This window comes from Nomascus leucogenys, chromosome 3 (assembly GCF_006542625.1).
Source record: "Nomascus leucogenys isolate Asia chromosome 3, Asia_NLE_v1, whole genome shotgun sequence".
In the NCBI taxonomy this organism is placed as follows: domain Eukaryota; kingdom Metazoa; phylum Chordata; class Mammalia; order Primates; family Hylobatidae; genus Nomascus; species Nomascus leucogenys.
This window is the reverse complement of record NC_044383.1, coordinates 97,614,880-97,638,385: the sequence shown is the minus strand read 5'-3', so window position 1 is coordinate 97,638,385 and position 23,506 is coordinate 97,614,880. Positions and strand designations below refer to the sequence as shown.

The 23,506-nt window shown below is 39.4% G+C and overlaps 1 protein-coding gene across 1 annotated transcript in view; it reads right to left on the bottom strand.

Moving 5' to 3' along the window:
* Positions 1 to 1,520: 1,520 nt before the first annotated feature.
* Positions 1,521 to 23,506, bottom strand: part of SLC16A10 (solute carrier family 16 member 10) — a 153,540-nt gene continuing 131,554 nt past the window's right edge. The window contains exons 5-6 of the mRNA XM_030809565.1: positions 13,666 to 13,894; positions 1,521 to 10,694 (exon numbers count right to left, since the gene is read on the bottom strand). Coding sequence (XP_030665425.1) covers positions 10,462 to 10,694; positions 13,666 to 13,894 — 462 coding nt within the window. The 3' untranslated portion in view covers positions 1,521 to 10,461. The remainder of the gene's footprint in view (positions 10,695 to 13,665; positions 13,895 to 23,506) is intronic.

Sequence of the window (23,506 nt, the reverse complement as noted above, 5' to 3'; positions counted from 1 at the left end):
GATCCTAGGGTTAAGGATTAGGGAGGAAACAAAGTAAAAACTGCAAAGACCTGGGAAGTTTTGACAAGAGGCAGGGGTGTTGGTATTAAGATTTCAAAGATGAAGCCATTTCCAGAGATGACAAGGCTCCAAGTGTCTCTGTTAAATTAGTGGAAATAAAGTTGCTCCACATAAATACTGAGCCTTGGACCAAAAGCCATTTGCTGGAGTAATAGATGGATATATGAGAATGACCAGGGGGGTCCACAGATAACTGTGACACAGACGATAGAAGGTGGTAGAGCTGGATGGGGTAAGAAAGAGAAGCAGAGGTACCAGCTGTGGAGGGGACCACCATGTAGGGTGGTAAGCTTCCTATCTCTGGAAGAAAACACTGGTGACTCTGATTTAAGGATTTATAAAAAGAACTCCTGAATTTGAAAAGTATTAGGTTCACCTATAGGAGACTCTGAGAACTTTCAGTCCTAAAAGCCTGATACTATGGTAACTGGTATGTCTCTTAAATTAGGTTTTCGGTATGAATTAGAATTCTTCTATTTTTTTCTATAAAAATTATTTTCTGGCCAGGTGTGGTGGCTCATGCCTATAATACCACACTTTGGGAGGCCCAGGTTGGCGGATCACCTGAGGTCAGGAGTTCGAGACCAGCCTGGCCAACATGGTGAAACCCCCCTCTCTACTAAAAATACAGAAATTAGCCAGGCGTGTTGGTGGGAGCCTGTAATCCCAGCTTCTCGGGAAGCTGAGGCAGGAGTATCACTTGAACCCGAGAGGCAGAGGTTGTGGTGAGCCAAGATCACGCCATTGCACTCCAGCCTGGGTGACAAAAGTGAAACTCCATCTCAAAAAAAAAAAAAAAAATTTCCTCAGGAGAATGAATTTTATCCTGCTTAATATCAGTAACAATTGGTCTTATCTATTCTCTCCTCAGTTCCCTCAAAGGTCTTCTAATGGCCTGCACATTCTGACATGTAAATACTTTTTGGATTAAATGACCTATCACAAATGCCAAGTTCTTGAGTTTGATGTATTAAATCTCATTAGTACTATTAAACATAAATAACGATTTGCTTTGTAGTTAAGGCTCATCAAATCATAAACATCTTCTGATGGCAGTTTTTATCCAAGCAAGCAATCCACAGTAATGGGACTGCTTTTTAAATTTACAGCCTGGTTCTTGACTATCCCCTAAAATTGTCAATCAGTAGAAGCGCACTGAGTATCATCTGAATTTAATAAGTTTAATCAATGTAAGAAAAATGGCAATGTAAGTCAACTACAAAAAAAGTAAGTGTCAAATAGAAGTGGTTTTTAGACTATCTAAAGCTTTTGGATCATTTCTATCCCTCTTCCCTGCTCCGGGGAAGTAACAATACCCAAACGTATGTAGAATACAGATATGCAATGTAAAAGCACACAGCTTATTTCTTTTATTCAACATAAACTATTCCCTTCATTTCAGTAATTTCCCCTCCCCCACCCTCCAGAGAATTCCACAAACATAATCCCAAAGCCTTATAGGAATTTGCTAAAAAGTTTTTATTGCATTTACTGAGAGCATCACATTTTTCCACAGTAAAATAATCTTATCCTCCAAGCAATTGTAAAGATCTTTTCATTAAAAAGATTTTGGTTATCTATATTAAATTGCACATTATAAAAAAAAATTGTAAATTATAGTCTTCAAAAAGAAACATACATTTTTTAAAAAGTACTAAAATACTGCATACTGGTCAAATCCAGCATGATCATTCAGCATAGTGATCTACATTTGAACAACTATTGTGCCAAAAATGGCCCTGGTGTAGGTTGGGAGAGAAGCAGAGCCGCACTGCGGTTTATAGCATACACTTGGAATAATTTGGCTTTGGTGTCTAAGATTAAGTGTGTTTTTCTAACTCAAAATATACAAAATAATTAAAAAATTAATTTTCAAATAAACATTAAAATAAGTCCACATGAACAATGTCATATTATACTAGGAGATACTTAAAATATCCACACTCTCTCTTAGTAATAACTACAGGGTTCAATTTGTTGTAGCTATAACTTTAAGGCTAAAATAAACTGGTGGAAGAACAAAAGCAAAACACAACTTTTATCAAGCATTGTGCAATGCCTTTACAATCTTACACATCTCAAACCACATTAAGTTACATCAGAAGTTATTATTAGAGTGATGTTTAATCTCACCCTAATGTAACTTCTGATTAGCAAGCTTCCATTCTCTCTTCCAAATATAACTCATGTTAATGTAGAAAAGTGTTATCATTAGTTACCAGAGCAAATCCAGTATACTGGATTGTGAATGCATGGTCTTTCCAATTAGGAAAATGAGAGTGTGTATTGTCTTAATTTATATTTATAAAATCCTCATAAAACACAGTTAAGTCACGGTCTTTAAAAAAGAGAAGAATTCAACTGAAACCTGTCATTCTCTAGCCGGGCATGGTGGTTCATGCCTGCAATTCCAGCACTTTGGGAGGCTGAGGCAGGTGGATCACTTAAGGCCAGTCTGGCCAACATGGGGAAACCCCATCTCTACTAAAAATACAAAAATTAGCTGGTGTGGTACTGGGCACCTGTAGTCCCAGCTACTCAGAAGACTGAGGCACGAGAATCGCTTGAGCCCAGGAGGCGGAGGTTGCAGTGAGCTGAGATCGCACCACTGCACTGGAGCCTGGCAGTACAGCAAGACTCCATCTCAAAAAAAAAAAAGAAAAAGAAACCTGTCATTCTCCATTCATCTGAATCCTACCTACAGAGCATTAAAGAGACCCATATGTCTCGAACTCCTGGCCTCAAGCAATCCGCCTGCCTCAGCCTCCCAAAGTGCTGGGATTATGTGTGAGCCATGGCGCCTGGCCTAGGAGACCCATGTTATTTTACATAAGTATTACACAATCAGACCAACGATGGTGCTGAGAGCCCTTGATAAATCATAGATCTGAGATTTGCTGACACTGACCCAGCCGCAGTACTTATTGTTTATGTTAAATCTGAAAGACAAACAATGATACTTTCAGTGAGAAATTTCAAAGAATTATAAAAATATAACTGTGCAAGTAACTCATCCATGTTTTAAGATTGATGACTCTCAAAACTCTGATTTTAGCCTGAAAATTGCTAAATAGTTTCAAATGTCCAAATGTCTGTATAAGCCAGCTCAATAGGAAGCTATTATATATAATCTTTTTCACATTGCCTCAAAGTTACAGAATATATTTAAATCGCTCACTTTGTGTTGAAAACATTGACAAGGGACTTTTTCTTTAAAGTTATTACCTTGGGAGGTTGTGTTCATTAGAACATTCTCATTTGGTGATCATTTTCTTGTGAGTTTTGTAATTTAAAGCCTTATATGTTAACAAAAATTGCATACCTCTAACTAGATACTGGAACTCAATAATCACTGTATAGGTGAGCTTTTTTCCTCAGTCATGTATATAAAATGCAACATGCATAATACTGCTGGCCGTATACATTTTCTATTGTGTTGTATATTAATATTTTTAAAAGAAAAATAATTTTGAAAGGAACATGAAGTATAGCACCAATCTTGATCTAATAATCTTTGGTAGAAAAAAAAGAGGCACCAACCACACAGTCTGTTCATAGTCCAGGGTCAAAATACAGCACTTTTTTTTTTTCTTTTTTGAGACAGAGTTTTGCTCTTGTTGCCCAGGCTGGAGTGCAATGGTGCTATCTTGGCTCACTGCAACCTCCGCCTCCTGGATTCAAGCAATTCTACTGCCTCAGCCTCCCGAGTAGCTGGGATTACAGCATTGGGCCACCACGCCCGGCTAATTTTGTATTTTTGGTAGAGATGAGGTTTCTCCATGTTGGTCAGGCTGGTCTCCAACTCCGAACCCTCAGGTGATTCGCCCGTCTCGGCCTCCCAAAGTGCTGGGATTACAGGCATGAGTCACCGTGCCTGGCCCAGCACTATTAATAACAAACCCTCCATTCCTGAAATAACATTTCAGTATAGACTGAATTATGAAAGATACTTTGACTCATTAGGGAAGATCACAGTAGAAAGGTTTTATGTGTTTACACATTTAAAATATTTAACAAACTGACTCTTCTAATGACAGATACTGAAAAATATCTAGTAAAGAATAAAAGTCATACATCACAGGCTCCAAAATAGTATTACCGATCTAATTTTTGTTTTAAGTGTTATTTTATATTGGTAGTTCCTATCGCATACATGTTTAGGGACATTGAACTCCAAAATACTCTTCTTATAGCACTTATATTGAAAGGCAAAGCAACTTCTTTAGGTAGACTGTGTTAACTCCTACACTATTGCCACACTCAAGAACAGCATTTTTAAAAACTCCAGTGAGTCAAAAATTCATTGTCCCAGTCCTTGTTCTACTAGGAAGGAGTGTCTCTTACAGGAGTTTAATGTGTAAGTTGTAAGGTTCAGGCACAGCTGTACAATCTATCATCACTGATCATCTACCCTCTTGCCAATGAAAACAAAACTTTTTCATAATCAAGCTTCCAGTGTAACTTGAAAAGCCACTGGCGAAGCATTCTAAGTGTTCATTAGAATCTAAGCGTGCCTAATTTAGAATCTAAGTGTATCTAGATTCTGAATTTCTTCAGGTTTTTGTCAGATCCACAGGCCATATTAGTTGTTATTCCTTTTTTGTTACTTTTACATCTGCTTATCAGAACAAAGCACTTAAGAAATTTTACTGATATTTTGACCCCACTAACAATTTGCATCCCCCTTGCTTTTTAATCCCAGAATCACTATTAGCTCCCTTCTGATGAAGCAGGAGTTAACTCAGCTGGGCTTTCAGCTGGACACGGAAAGCGGAGGTAGATGAATTATCATGATCAAGTGGGTGGCATCAAGTACTTAGAAAGGTTTCATTTTGTTCCTACTGTCTTTCCAACTTACTAATAAAAATATTGAAATCTATTGCAAAAATGAGGTGGCCTCATGTTATTTTATATCTGTCAGGAATATAGTACCATGGGGAATTTTATTTCCCCAGAAAGCAAGATTGCACCCCTTTAGTATGGAACATTGAACTTTAAAAGAGGTGTCCTTGAACGTGTGGAAGTGAAGACAAAAGTTTACAATTTAAAATTTGATAATTTTAAAAAAGGCAAGCTAAGTAAACTACGTCCTGAGTTTCAAGATTTTTCTAAGTGATTCAAAGATGTAATGAATTTTCCATGAGTCTTTACTGTCTCAGGAGGAGTCATCTGATAAAATGCACATTGATGGTAGGTCCATAATTGTGGTTCTGACATTTACACAAGCTTCACACTTAACTGTGAGCATTCGGCCTTTGTTCTTGAGAATCGTGACCTATTGTTCTATAGTATATTTATAATACAAAGCATTAATCTCTGCCAACTAATCATAAACATGTCGTGGCTATGAAATTATAGTGAGCCCAGGGCCTGTTTGTCTACCTTGTTATTATTTGCTCCGGAACCATTCTTAAATTCAGCTCTAGACAGTCTTTTTAGACCAAGCTATCAACAAAAGTCAGCATGTATAGTAGAGCAGAACTAATTTTTTTTTCTTTTTTTAGACAAGGTCTCATTTTGTCACCCAGGCTGGAGTGCAGTGGTGCAACCACAGCTCACTGCAGACTTGACCTGCTATGCTCAAGCAATCCTCTTGCCTCAGCCTCCTGAGTAGCTGGGACTACAGGCATGTGCCACCAAGCTGGCTAAACTTTTTTTTTGTAGAGACGAAATCTCACTATGTTGCCCAGGCTGAGTCTTGAACCCTGGGCTCTGGTGATCCTACCGCCTTGGACTCCCAAAGTGCTGGGATTACAGGCGTGAGCCTCCACACACGGCCTTAGAACTAATGATTAAGTCAGTAAAGTAGCAAGTCTTCCTTCTATGATGTATTCTTATTCCACATTACCATTATGAATGACAAATTGCCTTTTGTTTTCATAACAAGACAAAAAGCTTGTCTTTTTAAGAGTTAATTAAATTGTTATGGATGATGCATTTCTTATTCGCCAAGATACTACTTGCCTTTCAAATTATAAAAACATATAGATGTAAAAAGAAGGTAATAGTTTCATTTCCTTCTATTTTTAAGACAACACACTGGAAAAGCAACAATCTTTGACCTAATGTAAAAGTTGTTCCTTAATGTTTATACCAGCAACAATGACCTTTTTTTCAGTGCTAGAGACTTCCTAAAAAGTTTTAAATACTTGTTTAAATTGTTTACATATTATAAAATTGGAGCTAATTAGCTTATGCATTTCTACTTGTATCTCTAAACTCTGGGAATTTACTCTAACACCATTCACCAGAAAATGTAACCCAACCTAAGGAAGGTCCCTGAAGAATAATCATTAGGAACTGCATCAGAGAGGCACACTACATTCCCAGTCACCCTTCATGCTGGGCTCTCGGAACTAAGATTTAATGAAACCTTAGTGAAACTGGAAATCAAACTAAAAAATTACGCTCTCTGAAAATATGCTAAAGACTTGGCAATGTTTTTTTTTTCCCCAAAGCATTTACTTTAAAAATTTAAATAAAGTTTTAAATGTTAGCATAAAAAATACTAATTTGTATGAAATTTATTTCTTCCCTTAAATATTTCAGTCATGTAATTTAAAATTAAATTCAATGTAGATCATTAGAACTAAGTTGAAGGCCGAGAGAAAGCCATTCTCCAGGATACACGAAATTGGGTGGGGATCCATTCAGTGAAACTACAGGGATCAGTAGGAAATACAGCCATGCAACCAATGGAACTAAGCATGGATGTTAATGAACTCTTCAGGAGGTTTTGGAAGGATAGGAGGAAGTAAAGGGAAATGAAAAAATGATGAGGATAAGAATAATGTAAGAAGAGTAAGACAAAAGGTACATAAGAAAGGGCATGAAAGTGCACCAGCAGGAACTCCTCAGAGCCACCCATGCTGTAGGTTGCCTTTCCCCTCCCTGATCTCATGTCATATTTTCTATTCAGTTTTCCATGGATTTAACATCAAAAGTCATCTGGACATAGGCCAATTTCGAGTAACATTGGTATAAATTAAAATATTCTTAAATGCAGCTAAAAGGATTAGAATTATCCTAAGTAAACATGTTTACTTTTAAACTATGTGTACTTTTACTTTTTTTTTTTTTTTTTTTGAGATGGAGTCTCGCTCTGTCGCCCAGGCTGGAGTGCAGTGGCACAATCTCGGCTCACTGCAACCTCCGCCTCCTGGGTTCTTCTCCTGCCTCAGCTTCCCGAGTAGCTGGGACTACAGGCGCCCGCCACGCCTGGCTAATTTTTTTGTATTTTAGTAGAGATGGAGTTTCACCGTGTTTCAGGCTGGTTGTGAACTCCTGAGCTCAGGCAATCCGCCTGCCTCGGCCTCCCAAAGTCCTGGGATTACAGGGGTGAGCCACTGCGCCCAGCCAGAATTTGAATCTTAATACAAGAACTATGCAATTTTCAGTGGAAATTATAAGTCTTGTAGCAGGGCTATAGAGTAAGCATTGTAAATATGATCAAAGAGATGAACACATCTTGCCTAAAGTATCAATAATCTGGGTGGTATATTACTGCTTAAATGGATGGATCCCAGCAATATCCATTGCAGTAAAATTTAACCAAAATGTTTCTGGAAGTTTCTTGGCCATCTGTTACAATAGTATCCAATCTAGAGTTTCTATAAAAAGGAATGTTACTCCCTTTCATACTTTTCTTGGCCTCAAATGCCAGAACCTTTTGAATTTGAGAATTTTCTGAGTCTTATCAAAAACAGGATGAGGAGATAAAAGCAGAGTTCTGACTCTGTATTCTTTTCAGACTCTCAGAAGTGTCTGGATTGAACACAAAAAATTTAGGCTTATCAGGTCACTTTATTGCAGCAGTAACACTTCATTCAGAAATTAGAAAGGATTTAGTTTCACTAGATTAAAGCACAAATTTTTATATTAGTATTTTTCATTTTCTTTGTGCATTTTAAACATTTAGAACTTTTCCCACAAACAACATAGTACTAAATATGCATTTATGGAGTTTAGCATCTTACCTTTATATTTTTTCTTCTTAATTTTATATTATTATAGCAGAGTATTCTCCATATGAGTCTATTACAATAGAACTTTTTCAGTGTTATAGACCCAGTTTGATTCATTCCATTAAACTGAAAACTACATATGTGAAGTTTAATATACAAACACATATGCTGAGCTCTAAGTTACATATACTCGTCACTGCTATTTTAATATGGAAACTAACCAAGCAATTTTTTTTAGTTTCAGATTATCACTTTTTTTCCCTAAAATCAGCCAAATTTTGAAAAGAAAAACACTGTAGAAGTCTTTACAGAGTAAAGTTTTCATTTTTGAATTACTTTCTGTAAAACTGGGGAGAAGGTGTTTTGAGGGGAGTCTGTGCTAAAACTTTTAAAAAAATTAACATTTACTTTTTGTTTTTGATTTTCTTTTACAGACAGGGTCCTGCTCAGTTGAACAGGCTAGAGTACAGTGGCATAGCTCACTGCAGCCTCCATCTCCTAGGCTCAAGCAATCCTTCCACTACCTCAGCCTCTGAGTAGCTGGGGCTACAGGTGGGCACCATCATGCCTGGCTAATTTTTAAATTTTTTGTAGAGACAGGGTCTCATTATGCTACCCAAGCTGCTCTTGAACTTCTGGGCTCAAGTGATCCCCCTGCCTTGGACTGCCAAAGTGCTAGGATTACAGGCATGAGCCACTACGCTTGGCCTAATTTTTTTTTATTTTTAGTAGAGACAGGTCTTGCTATGTTGCCCAGGCTGGTCTCAAACTCCTGGGCTCAAGTGATCTTCCCTCCTCAGGCTCCCAAAGTGCTGGGATTATAGGTGCAAGCCACCTTACCCAGCCAAAATTAACATTTATAATAGTGGGTTTGATGAGTGGTCTTAGTAGTGTGTTTTGTTGAACTTCTCAAAAATGAGAAAGTAACGTTTTATATAACTGGACATGAGTGAATGAAATCATTTTCTAAAAGCTTATAATAAGAACATGAAAAGGTAGTATGGTCAAAATGTAGATTTTTTTTTTCCTGCAAAAGAACCATCCACAGGCAAATTATCTAAGTCCCCTGAATATGATATATGACACTATTAGAAGTGGTAAGGTGCAACTGCGTGTATGACAAAGTAAGTTGCTGAATGTCTTCACAATCAAAAGCACTAACATTTAAAGGCCTCAAGTACTAAAGTATAATTTTAGGGATAGAGGAAAGTGTTCTTGTTTTTGTAAATGAGTATGGGTCATGGCATGACTTTGGTTTTATTTTGGGTCCTCAAACTAAGAGCTTTCTTAGATAATCTGTATATAAATAGCAAAAAAAAAAAAAAATTGGGAATGTTCATAGGATAAATAATATGAGTGCAAATTTTTGCCAGAAAGTTCTGGAAATGTAGGACTTGGTTCTTTTTGTAAGTGCTTTTAACCTTTTCAGACTCATTAATTTCATAAACCAATTTAAGCAATTATTTCTATCAGCTACAGATATTTTCTTCACAAATATAAAGGGTTTTGCCCCCCTCCCCACCCTCCAGCCTCCATCAGTTTGTGCCTGTAACTGCCACTTGATAACTGCTCAGTAAGACTTTGTTTAAATATCAGGTTCTAGTGCTAACAAATCCAGAAGTCAGAAAAATTCTAAGTTACAAGTGCCAGAATATCTTTCATGCATTCTATTTTACTTTATTGTTAAAATTTAAACAAATTCAGAAACGTGGGGTGTTTCTGGCTACTTGAGTAAAACACACTGCAAATGCAAAGGGAACAATGCTGTAAACTTAAATGATTTCTGAACACCTCAGGATCCTCCTGGAGAGGATCCTTTTCATCTCACATATTGATTCTGAACACTTTGTTAGCACCTGCTCCCAGAAGGTCCCTTGACACTGGAGCAAGTCAGAATAACTTAATATCATAGCTTATTTAACAGCAGGAAAGCAACTTTAACATAGACTTGAGGTTTAGGTAGATCTGGTATTATCTAGAACGCAGGCTTAAATTTTGCAAAAAGTTTCCAAAGAGCATAAGAAAGTAAAACAGAGGTACCAGAACTGAAGACATCATTAACAAACAAAATATTTCCACTCCTAACCAAACTGCAACCCTTTCAGTATAGCCTGAGGTATTTTTAAATATTTGTACAAGCTAAAGATCATTCACAGTTTCCAAAGCTGCTTTTTACTGAGATAGCTTCAAATTTTCACAATATGTGACTTTCAGACATGTTTTCATATACCAGTCTCTGCCCTCAGACTCATGGAAACATCAGAGATATTTAGTGGCAGAAAATGGTTCTTGTAGTGATAAGGGTTCTATTTCCCAATTATTGTGCTATTCCTAGGATGTGATTAAAAAAATATGAAATTTGCAATTTGTATAAAAGGAAAGGAAACTTGCTTAAAATTCAAAAAGCAAGTCCAGTCTGGTGGAGGTATGTAAGATATTAAATAATAGAGTCAGATTCTCTCTTGAACATTCCAGATGAACTTGACAGCAGAGAGTTCTGGTTTTCCAACATTTTCTCCATCTTTTCTTTTCCAGTGGTTTTACTGATTTCTCTTTGCTTCTTACTATGGATCCATGGGATAAAACAAAGCACAGCACCTCCAATAAGGGGAGGGACTCCAGCGAGGTAGAATGCCACATCATAGGAGCCCAGCTTGTCACGAAGTAACCCTGAGAAGGGAAAAAGCTGTCACCAAGGGAGAACAAGTGTGGCTCTGTAGGGGGTCTAGAACAGCCATAGGACTGATTCAGACATCTCAGATATCAGACTTTCTTTTTTTTTTTTTAGGAAACAGATCTGAAATATAAACCTTTTTTGATAGGAAGAAAAAGATCTCATATCTTTAACGTTGTCATAAAGTACAGGCCTCTGGATTTTCATACCAAGACATTACTTGAAAAGATAGAAAGGTAGACTTTTTTTTTTTTTTGAGACAGGGTCTCACTGTGTCACCCAGGCTGGAGTGCGGTGGCATAATCATGGCTCACTGCAGGCCTTGACTTCCCAAGCTCAACTGATCCTCCCAGCACAGCCTCTTGAGTAGCTGGGACTACAGGTGCATGCTACCATGCCTGGACAATTTTTATATTTTTTGTAGAGATGGGGTTTTGTCACACTACCCAGGCTGGTCTCAAGCTCCTGGGCTAAAGCAATCCTCCCATCTCAGCCTCCCAAAATGCTGGGATTACAGGCATGAGCCACCATGCCCAGCTTTCAAACTACTCTTTGGTGTATTTGTTTTTTACGAAATAACATGAAACTATTTAACATTATAATTCAAAATTAAGAAAAATTTTAAATTTAATAATTTGGATGAAAGTTAGGTTGTTAAATACATTTTGGAAATAGACTAAGGTTTATAAGTACCTGGAAGAAAATGTAAGTATATAAGAATTATTAATGGCATTCTATATTTGGGTTCTGCTTCTGAAAACTTTTACAGTACTCAACATTTCTAATTTCTCTAACAAATTCCAGGACTCAAGGTTTTAAAAGTTATCTTAGTGTTTTTAAACTCTTATAACTTATACTATAAAACCTAAGTTATCTAAAATGTCCAGGGAACATCCTGTACTAAATATCTATCTGACTTTGTTAAATAAATAGCTGACCATTTGTCCAATTAAGTACCAACACATAAAAATGTGTATATCCATTCTGCATATATAAAATAGACAATAGCTGTAAATGTAGAAGTTTTCTATATTTGGAATCAGACCATTCCATACATAACTGAACTCTTCCTCCTTATGAACACTCATGATTATGTTCTGCTGTAATACTATGATGCCCTCAGGGCCTCCCGGTGAGCCAGCAGCTTTCTGCTGCCAGTTGCTGTGTGGTGGTGTTCTGCCTGCTTTAGAAGTTTCCTGTTACCTCCCTTATTTGTTCTGTTAACTGTCACTTCTGTTAGCAAAACTATTTACTACTAGAGGGCTGCTTATATAAAATCTGCTGTGGACTTAGAAACTGTAAAACTAAGCTGGTAGGGTATAAAAAGAAGAGTGAATAGTATATTACCTGCGGGAGAGAAGAAGGAATGGAGGGTTCTCCTATAAGGAGACCATGACCTTTTGAACTTAAACTGTATTTGGTCTACTCAGTAGTAACTCTGCTTGCTTGATTCATGACTAGGAATACAGTTCAGGATATGAGAATGAATTGAGCTAAACCTTCACTGAGCACCTCATGTGCCAAACACAGATGACAGTACATACATTTAAAATTTATCATATTTATACTGAATCTTCTAATACTAATTGACACAGGCACCCAAGTAATACTGAACATAGGACATCTTTATAGTATCATTCAGAGAATTTCTAGAGGTGGAATTCACATGAGATAGAATTAACCATTTGAAAGTGAACAATTCAGTGGCATTTAGCAAATACACAATGTTTTGCACCCACTGCTTCTATTTAGTTCCAAAATATTTTCATCATGCCAAAAGGACACTTCATTCCAATTAAGTAGTTACTTCCCAATCCCTTTCTCTCCAGCCCCTGGCAATCACCAGTTTTCTATCTGTATGAATTTACCTATTTTGGATATTTCACATGAAATAAATCATACAATATATGATCTTTTATTTTGAGACAGGGTCTCACTCTGTCACCCACGCTGGAGTGCAGTGGTGCTATCACAGCTCTGCAGCCTTGATCTCCCAGGTGCAATAGATCCTCTCACCTCCGCCTCTGGAGTAGGTGGGACTACACTACTATTAGTATGTGTCACCATGCCAGGCTAATTTTTTTTATTTTTAGTAGAGACAAGGTCTTGCTATGTTGCCCAAGCTAGTCTGGAACTCCTGAGCTCAAATGATTCTTCTACCTTGGCCTCTCAAAGTGCTGGGATTACAGGTGTGAGCCACCATGCCCAGCCACGTCGCCTTTTATGTTTAGCTTCTTTCACTTAGTATAATGTTCTTGAGGTCCATTCACCTGGTAGCATCAGTTCTGTACCTTACTCCTTTTTATGGCTGAATAATATTGCACTGTAGATATTCCACATTTTGCTTACCCAATTAGCTATTTACAGGCATTTAGGTTTTTTCTATTACGTTATTTTTCATCAGCTACTCCTCAGGGGGATGTATGATCTCTTACCAAAAGCCGACATACTTAGAAATCTTTCAGAATCTTCATCTTTTTTTTTTTTTTTAAAAGATGAGTTTTGCCTAGGCTGGGGTACAGTGGTATGATCACAGCTCACTGCAACCTTGACCTCTGGGCTCAAGCAATCCCCCCACCTCAGCCTCCTGTGCATCTGGGACTGCAGATGCATGCCACCATGCCCGGCTAATTTTTTTATTTTTTATTTTTTGTAGAGATAGTGTCTCACTATGTTGCCCAGGCTGGTCTCAAGCTCCTGAGCTCAGGTGATCTTCCCGCCTCAGCCTCCCAAAGTGTTTTATACAGTGTTTTAGCTGCCAGTAAGGATAAGAGGGACTGTTCAGCAAATTCAACAAACCGTTTATAGCTAGTCTTATTAAAAATGTTACCAGTAAGGCACACATAAAAGCAAAAGACCAGTAATCAATAACCTGCAATATGTTTTACATATAAATGAGACTTAATTAAGACCTGAAGTAGAAAATACTATGAATTCATGTAACTACTGGAGAATCATTATATTTACCTGCAATGGGTGGGCCAACAGTCATGGGTATAGACATGAATCCGAGCAGAAATCCAATTGCTTGGGAGACATCCTGGGCACCAACTAACTCAAAGGCTATGGGAGCCATAATGGAAATGAAGCATCCATCGAAGAGACCCATGATGAGACACACAGCAATGAGGGCCCCAAAGATGCTACACAGAGGAATCATCATGGACATCAGACCAATGAAGAAAAAGGAGAGTACCTAGGATGGACACCATAATGTCAGCTCTGCTCGCAGGAAATGAATGTCACAATTACCATGCAACATGCTTAGGACTTCTAAGTCATTACTGGTTCCCCCTTTTCCCCCCTGCCACTGCCTCATTCACTTTGATTTTACAAACATAATCAACTCCTATAATCATCTCCTTCGAGTTCCCCTAGCACTTTCTCAATATTTCCATTAAGGGACAAGAATAAAAAAACTTGTTGTTTCTGAGCCGGAGCCTGTCTCTGTTGCCCAGGCTGGAGTGCAGTGGTGTGATCTCAGCTCATTACAACCTCTGCTTCCCAGGTTCAAGCAATTCTTCTGCCTAAGCCTCCTGAGTAGCTGGGACTACAGGCAAGCACCACCACGTCCAGCTAATTTTTGTATTTTTAGTAGAGACGGGGCTTCACCATGTTGGGCAGGCTGGTCTTGAACCTCAAGTGATCCGCCTGCCCGGCCTCCCAAAGTGCTGAGATTACAGGCATGAGCCACAGTGCCCGGCCGAAAATGACTTTTTATATATTTACTTTCCCTCCCAGCCTGCAAATCCCTTGAAGTCAGAATCTGTACCAAAAAAAAATTCATCTTTGGACTAGATATTATGAAGTTTAAGGATCCTGTATCTGGTCAGTGCTCAATCAGCTCAAATTCATTAAACACTTGATTTTTTTTTAACCTTTAAAACTATGTATACTTCACTGGTAGACATTATGGATAAATTTAAGCACCCCAGAGTTAAGGCTTATTATATTATTTTGAGCCATTGAACACTTTCAGTTCAGTGTTAGAGTAGTTAATAGAATTGAACACCTGATTTTGCCTACTATTTGGTAGGCACTGTGCTATGTGCTAGAGATTTCAACAATGAATAAGACTTCGTTCCTACCCTTGGGTTATGGAAAGATGGACATTTAAATAAGTAAGTGCAAGTGAAATGTTTATATGCTGCCGTAGTTATATATTCAAAGTATGGTGGGTACAAAAAAGGAGGAAAGAGTCAATTTAATAACTTTTTTAAGGCACAGAACCTGTTAAAACTGAACAATTTACGGCTGGGCACAGTGGCTCATGCCTGTAACCCCAGCACTTTGGGAGGCCGAGGCGGGCGGATCACGAGGTCAGGAGATCAAGACCATCCTGGCTAACACGGTGAAACCCCGTCTCTACTAAAAATACCAAAAAATTAGCCGGGCATGGTGGCGGGCGCCTGTAGTCCCAGCTACTCGGGAGGCTAAGGCAGGAGAATGACGTGAATCCGGGGGGTGGAGCTTGCATTGAGCCGAGATCGCGCCACTGCACTCCAGCCTGGGTGACAGAGCGAGACTCCGTCTCGAACAACAACAACAACAACAACAAAAACTGAACAATTCACTAGTCAGCAGAAAAAAGTTTTCAAAAGCATCAGGTTTTTTAAAAGTATGCATATAATAGCAACTATCATTTATTTAGTGTTTACCAAGTGCCAAGCATTGTTGTAAGCACTTTAGATTGATTATCTCACTAGTGATCCTCATAACAACTTTATGAGGTGATTACTAATGTTATCTCCATTTTACTGATGAAGATAGTGATGCTGGGAAAGGTTAAGTAACGTGCCCAAAGCACAGAAGATGGAGCCATCCTGGAACCATGGCCCACGTGGGCAGCAGAAGGCTGTGAACAGAACTGTGCCTGGAGGGTGCCCTCTAATAACAGTGAGGCTGGGGAGGAAGGAGAGACCAGATAAAGCAGCTGTATGCATCACTGTCCTCATCTGTTCTGTTTTTCCTAGGCCCTACTAGCACACCTACGGAAGCTGGAGGTTGGTAGTACGCCTCAGGGCAGCCACTCACAATCTGAGGGCCTCTGAAGGTGCAGAGTGTGAGTTCTGAGTGGAATTCAGGAGTGTTGGTTTTCACAACTTTAACACAAGTGGTCCACTGACACCAAAATAGGAAACATGCTCTTGAAAAATGTTTCATATTGGGTTAGTTCTTTTTGACACCATCATATCATACAGTTAGGTACATTTTTTCTTCAATCACTAAAATATGGTCTTACGGTAAAATTACGATTAGTTTAAGAATACGAGTTGGCCGGCTGGGCGTGGTGGCTCATGCCTGTAATCCCAGCACTTTGGGAGGCTGAGGTGGGCGGATCACGAGGTCAGGAGATCAAGATCATCCTGGCTAACACGGTGAAACCCCGTCTCTAGTAAAAATACCAAAAAAAAAAAAAAAGTTAGTCAGGCGTGGTGGTGGGCGCCTGTAGTCCCAGTTACTCCGGAGGCTGAGGCAGGAGGATGGCGTGAACCCAGGAGGCGGAGCTTGCAGTGAGCAGAGATCGCGCAGCTGCACTCCAGCCTGGGCAACAGTGTGAGACTCCCTCTCAAAAAAAAAAAGAAAAGAAAAGAATACGAGTTGGGCATTTGAAAAATAAGCCTAGCACCTCACACTAGCATTTCAAAGGAACAAAATCTCCCCATTCTCCTGATTTTTACTTGCCAGTTAAATATCCTTTTCTCCAATGCAACTTCCATGACAGCACAAGCATAATTTTTTAGTGGTGAGTAATTGTTGGGCCTACAGCTTGGCAGGTTGGAAAGAACTGGGGCTCAGAGGGACACTACCAGGTTCTAAGCTCTCTATGACCTTGAGCAAGTAAAAAGACTTCCTGATACATCCCATTTATTGAGACAAAAAGAGATTTAAAGATAAATCAAAATGTAGAAAAGCGTTTGAAATTAACAAGTAGGTAAAGATTTAAGTAGTAATTTTTATTGAAAATCTAAGTAGATAAACCCCAATTTTTTATTTTTTATTTTTGAAACAGGTCTCACTTTGTTGCCCAGGCTGGAATGCAGTGGTGCGATCATAGCTCACTGCAGCCTCAACCTCCTGGGCTCAAGGTGATCCTCCCACTTCAGTCTCCCAAGTAGCTGGGACATGCCACTATGCCCGGCTAATTTTTTATTTTTTGTAGAGATGGGGTCTTACTATGTTGCCCAGGCCATTCTTGAACTCCCGGGCTCAAACAAACTACTTGCTTTGGCCTCCCCAAGTGCTGGGATTACAGGCATGAGCCACTGCATCCAACTCTAATATTCTTAACAATAGAAACATTTTTATTCTATGTACAAACATAAAAGGGGATAAACATGGAAAGTTACTTAAATCTTAGAAACATATCTATAATCACAAACTCCAGAGAATCTAGAATAAAATTTTAGGATGGTACAGGGCCCGATTCCATGGATTTAATTGTTAAAACTATAGACCAAACATTCCCAACCATGCCACTGTAATTATACAAGGTTTTCAGGAATATATATTTTTTCTTTTAATGTGCTTCATATTTTTTTTCTATTTTGGCCAGTACATATTTCCTTTTTTTTTTTTTTAAACACCAGTACCACTTGCCAACAAATTTCTTTAAAGATAAGAAAACCAGCTCTGTGGAATTTTATACTTAGTTAATGTTGGAAGCCTAGTACAGTACTTGGCTTTGTTAACTTTTCAACTTTGTTAAGTGATAATGTTGGTTTAGAACAATTTATATAACATGAGTCTTGGAAATTGGCCTCTTCACGTTTTTGTTCTTTGGTCAGTTTTGTAAAAAATTATTCAAGTAAAGGTTTCCAACTTATTGCTATATATTTTGAGCATAATATTTCTTTTTTTTTTTTTTTTTTGAGACGGAGTCTTGCCCAGGCTGGAGTGCAGTGGCGCGATCTCAACTCACTGCAAGATCTGCCTCCCGGGTTCACACCATTCTCCTGCCTCAGCCTCCCAAGTAGCTGGGACTACAGGCACCCACTACCGCGCCTGGCTAATTTTTTGTATTTTTAGTAGAGACGGGGCTTCACTGTGTTAGCTAGGATGGTCTTGATCTCCTGACCTTGTGATCTGCCTGCCTCGGCCTCCCAAAGTGCTGGGATTATAGGCATGAGCCACCGTGCCCAGCCTAAGCGTATTATTTCTTAATACTTTCCCTGACTGCAAGTTGTCCTTTTCTCCATTCAAGCTATATTAAGTTACATTCTTATTAAATTAGGCAATGATTTATGTAGTTAATTAAATGTAAAATTTTTTCATTTTCCTTTAAGACTTGTGTTTATAGAAATTTACACATCTATTTTTTAAGTACTTCTCAGAAAAATACTTTGCTTCTTCCACCTTATTTGTAGCTACTGTAGTGATGCTCTTTCCCAGCAGATGTTAATACCCAGAATCTGGCTAAATGTGGAGGTAAGTAGGTGAGGCTGGTGAGAACATACCTATTCCTTATATGCAGGGATGCCTGGGCCACAAGGAGCACATGCCGACATTCGGCGAACTATACATATAGCAAGTTCAATGCTTCATCACTCCCCAGAATAAAGATTGATCCAGGCATCAAATACTGATCTGGTGATGCTGGGACTCAGTGTGAAAGATGAATAAACTTAGTATTACATACAATCTTTTAAAACTTGCTCTCAAACACAGCAGCTCTGGTTAGATTCAAATAAGGGATTCACAGGCTCCTTATTTTCTCCTAGGCTCTGGCACTGGCACTTAATAAGCCAGTGACAGTTTAAATGTCTATATTGCTTTTGTTTTCTTTAAGGAAATATATCATAAACATATAATACTTGTTATAATAGCACAGGCTATAGAAGAATTAACCTTCTATGAGTTAGTGTATGCACATGAGAACAAAAGATTCCTTTTGCTCTTACCTTTCCCATTTCTACCTCAAGGAGAGCATTGCTGGAGAAATGTCAGTTTAGGTTTTGCTCAAGAATCTTAAGTGTAGCTCAAGAGGAAACAGTGAGCTGCACCTGAATAAAAGAAGGCATCTTGGAGATGGACATGTAATTGACGTTCCTAAAGTTTAGCCAATATAAAGTCTCCAGACTTTCAGAACCTCTGGCTAGGCACTCAGGACAGAAAACAGTTGGCAACAGAGTTCTGCTGGCCCATCACAAACTAAAGGAAAATGTCAGGCCACACAGCAGGTGACTGGATTCTTCTGAAGCATACAGAGGCCAGTGTCACTTCGAAGTGCTTCATAGGGAGTCTGTCAACCTTCTCCATGGCACATGGTTACTCTCACTTCTGCCTGATGGAGAAACATGCATTTGATATGTTCACACCCAGTGCCACAGTCTAGATGAGACTGATCATTTACTTAGGCTGGGAAATTGTTAAGTATTTGGATATATTACTCTGGAAATAGCTTACATTTGATAAAGTATATACCCTCATCCCAAGATAGATATCTTTAGGCAAATGTAAAATGCTAAAATGGAAAATGGAGCAACATTGATCCAGTTCATTCTACCTGAACTGGAAGAGGAAGCTTACGCAGGCTGATGGATAGGAAAGTCATTAATATTTCTACATTACAAAAGTAACTCATGAATATATTTTTTAAAATTCAAACCTTAGAGAAATGTACACAGTAATATATGGAAGTCTTCCTACAACTTCTTCTCATTCTCAACCCATGCCCATTCACCTCCTCAGGAATCGACACTTAACAGTTCAGTTTGCATCCTTCCAGAGCGTTCCTGTGCACATGTGTGTGTTGTCTGGGTTGTCTGCTTTATGTGCATGGACATGATGTCCATGCTTCAATATGTTCATGTCACAGAGAAATATGACACAATGGAAAAGTGATCTAAATTCCAAGTTTTCAATTCTTTCATACACAGTTTTAACTTTCAAACCTTTGAAATATTCTCACCCTTCCAAAACACTTACATATTACATTAAAAACACAAATCTGTAGCAATTTAATGGTGACTAGAAACACAGGCCTATAAGGTTAAGAAAATAGTAAAAAAGATATCATGACACACGTAGCTTCTCCTGTCCCAATAAAGTATATATTCTGGGAACTTTTGCAAAGCTTTTCTTTAACCATTATTATTCTATGTAATGCATTTCAGTCATCTCTTCTGGCAGGAGCAGTAGACTTGACTCAGCATTTATTTTTAATTTTTATTTTTTTGAGACAAACTCTTACTCTGCCACTCAGACTGGTTGCAGTGGCATGATCACAACTCACTGCAGCCTCAACCTCCCTGGCTCAAGCAATCTTCCCATCTCAATCTCCCAAGTAGCTGGGACTACAGGTGCAGGCCACCACGTCCAGCTAATTTTTTAATTTTTTGTAGAGATGAGGTCTCACTATGTTGCCCAGGCTGGTCTTGCATTCCTGGGGTCAAGGGATCCTTCTGCCTTGGCCTCCCAAAGTGCTGGGATTATAGGCATAAGCTACTGCAACCAACCACTCAATATTTACAATTATTAGGTTGAAAATACCTGGGACCCAGGACTTTGATGGAAGTTTAAATTCAGAACTCTTAAGCAAAATTGTGAGATAAATTCCTAAATTCTTTGTTACCTATAAGCAAAGACTCTAATTCAGGATTAACTAGGGTCTCCTTTCTTGAGACCTATTCCAAATCAGGATCTGCTTTCAGTATTTAATAGGATATTAAAACATAACAGAAGCAAGGATTTATTAATCATCCAGTCTGGGCTAGGCACTTTACATAACCTGCCACCAAGAAGCCTCACCACAGCCCTCTGTTGGTTCTCAAGTTGGTGGTAGAACTGGGGTGAACTGGTTGCTCACTCCAGAGCCTGTGCTCTTGGGCTCGACAGCCTCCTAGACTAGGGATTACCATGATCTGAAACTAGACCATGTGGGAGGGCTGTGAAGTGTGTCTATGTCACCAGTGTTCTAGGCCTGGCTGCTACTCAGAACTGGCTTCCAGGGCACAAAGAGGGAAGAGTTGTCACAGCCCCAAGAAGTTGAAAGATGAAAGCAGGGAGCAGGTATGTCTGAGAAAACACACCACCAATGAATGGAAAGAAGGTAAGCCCAAGAGCATTCCAAGCCTTAAAGGATGGGCCAAAAGGCAGACAGCCAGGGACGGAGATAAAGGAAGGAACAAACAGGCAGAGCTGGAGTCAACTGCAGCAGAGAAGAGCCAAGAATCAAAAATCACACTGTGTGTTTGGGAAGTTGGGGCAAGGAAGCCAGGAAACAGGAGAGAGAGGAGGTAGTGAATAAGGGAACGAGTCCAGCATCCTGCATGGGTTAGGCCTGTGTTGTGTCCTGTGCCGCTGTGTTCACAAGGTGGAGTCCGTGGGTGGCTCCTCACAACCACAGGACACACTGAAGGGCTTTCTTTCTCCTTCTCAGGCTTGTTTGAAATGCAGCTGTCACACCTGTGACTCAGCATGTACTACTGGGTGCCACAAACGATGCTCTACATTTGGATGCAAAAATTAGATAAGGCCTAACAGAAGCCAGATTGTGGCTAAACTTTCATCTAAAGTGAAATATTTGACCCCCAATACTAACTTTTAACTTACTGCCTGTAACCGCAGACCAACGTGGGACAAGTTAGGAAAGGCTATATTTTCTTTTGTAAATTACTGGAAACACTCAGGTATTAAAATGTGCTCCAAAAATGTTGCAGATAATCTGTCTGCCCTATCTAGGGTAGGAGGACATTCAAAAATTGTTTTGGAATAAAATGCTGATATATAAAATATATCATGACTTTATCTATTACAGTACCATAGTCCATCATCTCTCACCTGGATCCTGAATTGATCTCCTAACAGGTCTTCCGCCCCTCTTGCACTCGTTTCCCTCCCTGTAATCCATTCTCCACACACAGGACAACCACAGTGACTTTAAAAACATAAAATCAGACCTACGTCATCCAACAAAGGTCCACTACTATTTTTTTTTTTTTTTTGAGACGTAGTCTCACTCTGTCACCCAGACTGGAGTGCAGTGGTGCAATCTCGGCTCACTGCAACCTCTGCCTCCCAGATTCAAGTGATTCTCCTGCCTCAGCCTCCCCAGTAGCTGGGACTACAGGCACGTGCCACCAAGGCTGGCTAATTTTTTGTAATTATAGTAGAGACAGGGTTTCACTGTGTTTCATCTCCTGACCTCGTGATCCGCCAGCCTTGGCCTCCCAAAGTGCTGGGATTACAGGCGTGAACCACTGCGCCTGGCCAAAATCCACTACTCTTAAAGCAAAGTCTCTTCATCTTGGCTTTCAAGGCTCTGTCTAATCTGACCCACTCTAACTTTCCAGTCCCTTCCCATGCCACTTTCCCCGTCTTCTTGGGTTTCCAAACACATTCGGCTTCTTCCTGCCTCAGGCTTGCTTTAGGAACTCAGGGACCATGTCTGTCTTGTTTGCATCACCCTAACAGCATCTGAGCTGGTGCTTGGGGCACAGGAGGCACTCAACTTTTTGAATGAAAGCTTAAAGTCTGTAGTGACACAAATGTCCATTAGAGGGCTCCCTTGACACCAGAGAACAAAACTAAATGTTAGATGAGGATGTCCACAGTGAGGTATTGACAAAGTGATCATGATACAATAAATACATTTTTAAAAGCAGCACATTACCAACTCTCTTCACTTCCTTCTAGCTGTGTGACAAGACTGTCCTGTGACTGCCTGGACCTCTATACACACAGACACCCACAGTGAGGTAGCCTCTCTGTTCCTTAGTGTTCACATCTCTAAGTGGAAATAACAATGGTACCTCCTGTCTTAAAGGGCTGGGGCAAGGATCAATGAGATAATGCACATAGAGCTCTTAGTTCATTGTCTGGCACATGAAAGTCCTCAATAAATGGTTGACTGTTATTACTTCAAGTCAATTAATGGAAGTTAACTTTATCTGTAATGCCTTTTCCAATCATTTTCCTGTGTCCAAATTTCATCTCTTTTTCAAGGCCCTGCTCAAATACTGCCTCTCATGTATAATATAATTAGACAGGCTTAACCCCCAAATCCTAAGGCTCCCGTTGTGGCTTGCCTTTACCTTCCTTCCACAGCCAAGCGTTTGGACAAAGTTGTCTATATTTCCATTTGTTCAAATGATCATGATCAATTTTCCGCACCTGTAGAAACCATTCTCTGTAAGGTCACTCATAGCTTCCCTATTCTAAGTTCAATGAAAACCTTTCAGCCTCTTTGTCACTAGCTACTGACATTGCTGACCACTCCTGTCCCTAGAAACACTCTCATCCCTGTTTTCCCCCCTGCCTATCTGGCCACTCCCTTTCCATCTCCCTAGTCCTCCACTTAACTTCATGCAGCCCATGAATGCCAAACCCACAGGCCTCCTAACCCACAGGCCTCTTAACCCACGGGCCTCTTATCCAGACTCTTCCATGAGCTCTAAACTTTACTTGGCTTTCCTACAGGCATCACAAACTTAACATGGCAAAAACAAACTCATCACTGGGGCAAGGGCAGGTAGGTTGGGTGAAAAAATTTTTTTAATTAAAAAAAACCCAATTCATCATCATACTTAGATCTACTGCATATTGATCTTTATAAGATGGCAAAATCATCTACTCCATTACCTGAGCCACAAATCTCAGATCCAGCCAAAGTGGCTTCATCAAATTCTCATTCTCTATGTCCCCAGCTTATTCCATTTGATCTCAGTATCTCTGTCTTGGTTCTTCCTGCCTAGACGCCTAGACTACTTTAATATAGTTTCCAACTAGTCCCTGGACCTCTACTCTTTTTTTCTAAAATTTAGAGACATGGTGTCACTCTGTCACCAAGGCTGGAGTACAGTGGCAT